General features: G+C 40.2%; 1 protein-coding gene across 1 annotated transcript in view; it reads right to left on the reverse strand.

Annotated features, from left to right (window-relative positions):
• Spata4 (spermatogenesis associated 4) overlaps positions 1-1199 on the reverse strand; it is a 9434-nt gene extending 8235 nt beyond the window's left edge. The window contains exons 1-2 of the mRNA XM_028757698.1: positions 991-1199; positions 96-225 (exon numbers count right to left, since the gene is read on the reverse strand). Coding sequence (XP_028613531.1) covers positions 96-225; positions 991-1199 — 339 coding nt within the window. The remainder of the gene's footprint in view (positions 1-95; positions 226-990) is intronic.
• Positions 1200-7516: the final 6317 nt, after the last annotated feature.

Raw genomic sequence — 7516 nt, forward strand, 5'->3', positions numbered from 1 at the left:
CTCTCTCTCTCTCCTGTCTTTGTTTCTCACATAGATATATAGTATACTTTCTAAAACAAACTTCACAGCAAACTCTTGTCAATATAGTGCCTTACCTTCTCTATTTGTGCCCAATTGTCCAACTTGACTTTTAAGGAGGTACCATTTTCAAAGGATGATAATCGAAGGTCCCAGGGGTAATATATACAGAATATCTCTGCAACTAGGTAGCCATTCGAAAAATCCCTGATACATAACAATAAGGAAACGGGGGAGAGGAGTGTAGTTAAGATAATTATATGATTAATGGTTAATATACCATATTGACAAACTATCTGGAAAAAACTCGTGTTGGTTCATTTCTCTGTGAAGGACTCTCAGTGGGAAAGCAGTTTGCTAAAAGTACTAAGGCTTTGGTGTTCATTTAATGAATCCTCCTAATTATTATATTTATCAATGTTGCCAAGTGATTTAAATGCTTATTGAAAGTTTCATAGATGTTTGAAAACCCAATACTGGCATTATTAGTGTTCCTGCCAAAGATCTATGGTTTTCATTTTTATGGAATTTTGTTCACATTCCATAGAAACAGCCGGTTACATTCACTGTAGTTTCCGTTAAACCGCAACTTTTAAAAATCTCGGGTAACTAGATACATTTTCTACAGGAGGGTAGACTGATCCTTAATACAAACAAAACAAAAACCTTGTCTTATGTAATTATCAAAGCATTCCGGATTAGCTTAACTCTACAATTTAATGATCAGATGAATGAAATCAATGAACAAAATGTTACATGTTTTTCTGGAACTTCCTTTCTTGATATGTATGCCTTGTGGCACTAGTGATCAGGGGCATGGATGGGGAGGGTGTCTCCATGAGAAGCAAAAGCAGAGGCCAAGGCAGCTAATTCCAGGCTTAGGGGAGCCTGACTGAGGCTGCAGGTCGCCTAGGGGAGGGTGAGACCTGGGGAGGAGAGGGTGAATCATTGGGTCCTGTCTGGCTTCAGCACCTGGTGACATTCCTAGGGAAGAAGCTGAGATCCAAGCCCTGGAGCCAGCGCAGGACAGAACGACTCAGGCGGGAGCTCCTCGGGGGATGTGGATATACCAGACATTTCTTAGGCTTCTTTCTGGCGGGAACTGCTGGTGGTGTAGGTAAGGTTGTCTTGGATGATTCTGCCGCCGGCTGTGGTAAACACTCCTCTGCCTGGCCGGCCATGGTGCTTTGTGAGGTTTCTATGGCAACAGACCAGCTGTGCGCTGATAGGGGTAGGGATGGAGGCCTTAATGTCAAGGGGCGGGGCTTCGTTCTCCAAGAAGGCTCTTTGTTAATAGTAAAGTTTAGGATGTGACTCAATGTATTGGAGTCAGTAATCTCTGGATCCATTGAACCTTAACAGTCTGAGGAACTTAACATGAAGACAGAGCTTCAAGTGTAAGTTGTTGGCTTAAATTGCACTATGTTGAAAAATCTTGGTGGTGCTATGTAATATTTTATTGAATGTTTATTTGTATATTTGATCATTTATAACATTGACTAATGTTACTTTGTATATGGTTAAAATGAGGGCTGGGGAAACAGCTCAGATGGTTAAGGCTTGCTACTAAACCTCATTTATTTTGTTCAATGGGAGAGTGAGAAAACTAACTTTTTACAACACATGAACACGTGGCACATAATTGCCCATACAGGCACACACACTAAAAAATGTAATTCTTAAAGCGTAGGCATGGAAGAGAGAAATGAAGTAGTACATTTTCTCTTTGCCCAGTGATATGTCTTATCAACGACTCATTCCTTTAATGACTGCCTTTAAGAAGTGATGTATACCATCGCTGTCAACTGTTATAGTTCCTACTTTCATAGGACCAATATGTGATCCTCACTATCATATTAGATAACACTGATATGGGCTCTACCACTGTGGCAACTCCTTAGGAGGTACAGATATATTTATATAAGTAAAAAGAATCACCTTCACTGACAAGTGCTGCCATACTAGTATGTATATACTTATATATATATATTCCTCATATAACACAGACATGTACATGTAACTATTATTTTTGGGGCAAGCCTAGGAATTGGTTCTTCTTCTAATTAGCTATATGACTTTGGGTCTCCTTTCACCTTCCTCTGTCTTTCCTGAGGGAAAACGTGGACTGGGGACCACCTTTCTTGACTTCCTTTCCAGGTGGTACACCAATGGTGCCCAGCTACCCAGAGAAGAGACTGGGAACCACAGCATCAGTCCCAGACCCCGCTTTCCCCTTCTAGTATTGCAAGCAGTGGCAGGAAAATGCAGGCAGCAAACTCTGCCTCTCTCCTCTCTGAGCTGGTGAATTATTGGTGGCACCCAAACACTGCTGAAGAGAGGCAGAACGCTGTACCTTGTGCATGTGAGTGTGTGCGTGTGTGCCTGGATGTTTATCTAGGTCTCTTAATGGAACAAGGAACAAGTAATTTGTCCTGAGGAAATCTAGCAAATATTCTCAGAGGAATTAACCTTCGAATCTTTGAATTGGATTTCAGAAGGCTGTAGTACTCTGGTGGATTAAGACACAGTTTCAGAACCTGAAGAGCTAGGGAGATGGTTCAGTGGCTAAGATTATATACTGCTCTTGTAAAGGACTGAATTCAGTTCTTAGGCAGCTCACAGTCACTATAACATCAGTGCTAGGGAATCAGACACCTCAGGCCTCTATAGAGAGCCTGAACTCACAGGTACATATCCACACGCAGACATAAACACATAACTAAAATACTATTTTAAAGAGAAGCTTTAAAGAACTTGTTCTTCTAATTAGCTGTGTGACTTTGGGAAAGTTAATTAACTTACTTTATTTATCTGTTATGCAAATAAGAAAAAACTTAGGAGGGTTTTAAGGATTAAAGATAGAAGTCAAATATATAGTTCTTAAAGCAATGGAAGAAAGAGGTAGTAATTTGTCCTTGGTGTAAATCACCATTTCTATGACTCTGGAAATATGTTTCATAATAGGAGAAACTGGAGTTTCATATGGAATGAGTGATAGAGATCTATGGTTTTTTAAAAACACTTTTAATAAAAATAGAATCACACTTTCTCCTTTCCTCTCTCCAGACTCTATCCTCCCTTGAACCATTTCCATACCTGCACTATCAGGTTGATAGCCTTCTTTTCTTTAATATTATTATATACACACATCTATATCCATGTGTGTGAACAAACACATATACCTCAAGTAAAGATTTTCCTCACGGCTAGCTTGCCTATCTCTTATTAAAGGTATCTGAAGAACTAGCTGCTTCCTGTTTGTTGGACTAAGTTAGTGTTGTATCTTAAATGCAAGTGATATAGCACACACACACACACACACACACACACACTGCTGAGTTTGTTTTTCTTAGTGGTGCATATATTCTAAGCATTGCAACTCTAAAGGAAAAAGGTACTTGACAGTTGGGAGCCAAGGAATACCATTTAAAATACCAATACAAATTCACACATGAGATTTTATTGGGAGGGAAAATCCCGGGAGGATGGCTGCCTATGCACTCGTGAAAAGACAGCAAGGAATTCAATAATAGAGAGTGATTTATATAGATTTTTTTTAAGGGGTGGCGTTTTCCAGGACAGAGACTTTCAGGGTGAGGATTGGTGAGATTCCAAGTCCTGAGCTTGAGATGCGTAGTTTTTGGAGGGTTTTTTTCACTCCCTTTTCCTACATCAGGCCCATGGGACAGGAATGGAAGACAGTCCCTGCTGTAGGCAGCTTTAGCTAAGGTGACATCCCCAAAGAGCCACTTGGGGAGATGGGGAGGAGGTATTGTCATAGCTGTGGCAGCTCCTGTGGTGTTACCTCACTGGGCTAAGGCAGTGGCAGTCCTCGTTGCTCACCACTCCTGAACTACATATATGATTTCAAAACTGGCCACTTTGCATTGGATAATCAATAAAGAGGTTCGCCCCTGGGTAAAGCTAGTTTTACTCTCAACACTTAGAAGTTTCCTGTAGTTCTTTGTCTAGGTCTGGGGACTCCATGAAATCTTCAACCTTCCACGTTAACATGTCCATAGATATTTCCACTGTTTTATGAATATTGGGAAATAAGTAACTCATTAGGCTTACAGAAAGTATTTATTCATAAAGACTCACACAGGATTTGGTTGCTAAGACCTACAGATACAAATTAGCTATCCACTGATGTTTAATTCTGGAGTCTTACTCTGAAGCTAGAATTTTATTTCTGTAATGTGTCCGTTGTTAAGTATATGCATCTCTGGTACAACATGCTTTCTATGCTGCTAAGCTAGGATTCTGACACCTCTTTTGCTTAACATTTGTAAATTGCCAATAGTGGAGACGGAAAAATCCAGGAGGCTAGAGGAAGAGAGTCTGGATTTGCTGGTCCTCCTTTGCTTGCTAGTCACTTCCATGTTGCCATAACAACAAAGCCTTACTTGGCACTGGCAATAACTTCCTTTATCCAAATGAATTTTTCTTTCTTTTTTTTTATTTTTTTCCCACTCTTTCCTGGTTTCATCATACTCTCACAGGGATTTGAGAAACCATTCTCAAGTAGTCCTGAGAAGTTTGAGACCCAGATTTTGTTCTCAGATTTTGTCCCTGGAGTTTCTGCAATGCAGCACTAGCAACAGGCAATCTCTGCTCAGAATTCTGAGTTTATAGAGCTTCACCTCCAAGCTCCAGGCTGTTTTAACTTCAACATCCACAGTGATGTTGGTAATGCTTCCAGAAGCATCAAGAGCAGTAGTAATTTGATGTTCCTGTTTTAGTCGCTCAGTTTTTAAGCATCTGCTTAATACACTTCTTACATTAAGTCCTCTTGGGGATTGGTACACAGAACAACTTCTCTTTTCTGAAAGGATGCTGACTGATACCTGAAGAAAAGATATCCACTATTACTAGTTCACCTGCCTTTTACTACGGCATCTAAGGAACTAGCTGCTTCCTGTTTGTTGGGTTGTTAGTATTTTAAGTGTTAGAAGACAATTTCCTGAGTTCAACCATCTCAGGAACAAGTTCCATCTTGCTGGCAGGGCCAAGACTGAGTTTATGTTCCCAGGACCCAGGACATATCCTGTCCTGTTTCCTGAGGTTTTCATGTTTGTCTGTTAACCAGTAAAGGATATAAAGAGGGAAATTGCTGTTATCCCATTACCTAAACTAAGGCACATAAATAGTGAATGTATTATTGCTTGTCTTGACTTAATTGACTACATGCATTTTGCCTGCTCCTTTGTTCTCTGATCATTCTAAATTTCAGACCAGAGTCCAGGAGTAGACCTGACTGCAAAAGCAGAATCAATACCCTGAAACCAAGTGATCTGGGTAAGACCTAGTCAGCAATGTTAACTGCCTTGCTTAACCCCTTGTGTCAAAATATGGTTGGTCACTGCAATAATTCACCCTGCTTCCCCCTCTACTTACATTCCCATCCTATAAAAATGTACAATCTCACTTCATGGATGTGATGCAGATTACATATTGGATGCCTCCTTGCCAGTACAGAAAATGAAGCTTCCTTTTTAAGCTTTTGTCTCTGAAGTGAGTTTTCTCAGCTTCCATCCCAAACCAACAGTGAGCCCCTTGAGATGCGACTCCTCTAACAGCTGTGATGGTATATTTCTAGCTCCTTGATGTGGATGAGTGGCCAGGCCCTGCCCTAAAGGAAAAAAAAAGTGCTATGTGATTTTGTGTTATTCTTTGGCTCCCTGACTGCTGGGATACCTTTCCCTTCAGAGCTGTAACATTTAAAGTATAGCATCATAAATGCAGGGAATAGTGTGACCGTCCATGAGATGTTACAACCTCACAAATCTCTGCTGGCCTTAGGGGCAGAGGGCAAACATTTTTCTGCCCTCACTTGAATTGGGTCAACAAATGGGGTATGATTACTGGATCCCTCCAAGATCGAAGATTGGAAAAGAGTTTTATTTGGAATTGCTGAGAACAGTTCATTTGCATAACATTAAAGGTTACAATAAGAGACAATTCTGTTAAGCATTGTGAAAGGTATGAGGGTTTTGCTTCTTTCTATGGAGTTTTTATGTTCTGTTCTCTGTAGAGATCATCTGAAGAGAGTTACCCTGTCTATGTCGTGGATCCTGCAGAAGACTCCAAATTCTGGGAACAGTTAGAATACACTTCTTAAGAGTGATTATAAGATTTAATTGTTTACCTAAATATTCCAATCACTCAAATGATATTAGTAGGTTGGATAATTTTGAAGCTAATATGTCTAGAAATTCATTCATCTACTCATAGAATGAGTTACTCTACCATGTCCACAATAATATCTGAAAATACATCCCTCCCTTTGTCTACACAGATGAAACTGGATAATGTTGACTAATGGCAATTGACTTCTCAGCCAACATATGCAGGTCTTAGCTGCTGGACTTGGGATCTGAGGACCTGAAAGAATAGGGCAGACTACAGTGTGTTGTTCCAGACAATCTCACTTTTGCTTTGTTGTACTTTTAGACATGAATGTAGGAAAGAAAGCAATGATAGAAGGAAGGTTGTTTGAGTTCAGAAAAGCATAATTTTAAAAAAAAACATGTAAATAAACATTACTAAGCACATGGTAACTATTATCAGAGTAGTCTTTTCCAAGAACTTTCTGAGGACAGCCCAATTTAAACATAATTGCTTGGCATGCATTAGTAGATTATATCTGGGAAAGCATGAACGCAAGGCTGAAAGCCATATGAAGGTTCAGGGTACGCTGACTAGAGTGAGTTCTATAGCTATACTCTGAGATCCAACAAAAATAAACATGTCTTATAAGTTGAATGTAAAAGTTTGTCATGCGAGGTATAAAATCAAGTCCAAGAACAATCCAGGAGACACAATTCACTTGAGGTAAAGGGCTTTCTGCCCTTTTTCCTGAAGTTTCTCTCACAGTTCCCCAAGGCATTGTTCACCATGGGTTGTTCTTTTGTGCCTGTGTTCCAACAAATGGCAAATCAACACTAAGCTCAAGAAGCTATAATGAGCTATAACTGTCAGTTTACAAACAAAAACTCCAGTGGGGATAAATATCTTTGTTTTTCTTAACTATACAGAGTTCCTAATTGTGCTTTTAGAAGAGTAAACCAAGCACTGTAGAGTGGCCAAAGCTAAGCTATTGGTTCTTGTACTATTGGAGGGCTTCCGGGCAGGATCGCTTGGGATTTAATAATAAAGATACAACAAGGAGATATCTGTAAAGTCTAAGGCTGAGAGCCTGTTTTTTAGGGCAGTCCCTCAGCTAGTCCACCACACTCAACCAAAATTCCCTGCCACCGGGTCTTTCCATGTGGCTTTCTCTCTGCTCTACCTCTCTGCCCTGTGCCCTTTCTGCATCCATCTCCCTGTTTTTCTCTTCCTCTCTCCTCCCCAGCTCCAGCCACCAGCTCTTTATTCCTCAAATAGTCACACTTCTTTCTCATTAAAAAAAAAAAAAAAGCTATTAGCATGATGGGAGAGATGCTTCTCCACCCAGGAAGCTTGCCTTGATTTTTACGCAGAGGAGGTAACTACAAAC

The sequence above is a fragment of the Grammomys surdaster genome, unplaced genomic scaffold, assembly GCF_004785775.1.
Source record: "Grammomys surdaster isolate TR1022 unplaced genomic scaffold, NIH_TR_1.0 126178, whole genome shotgun sequence".
Lineage (NCBI taxonomy): Eukaryota > Metazoa > Chordata > Mammalia > Rodentia > Muridae > Grammomys > Grammomys surdaster.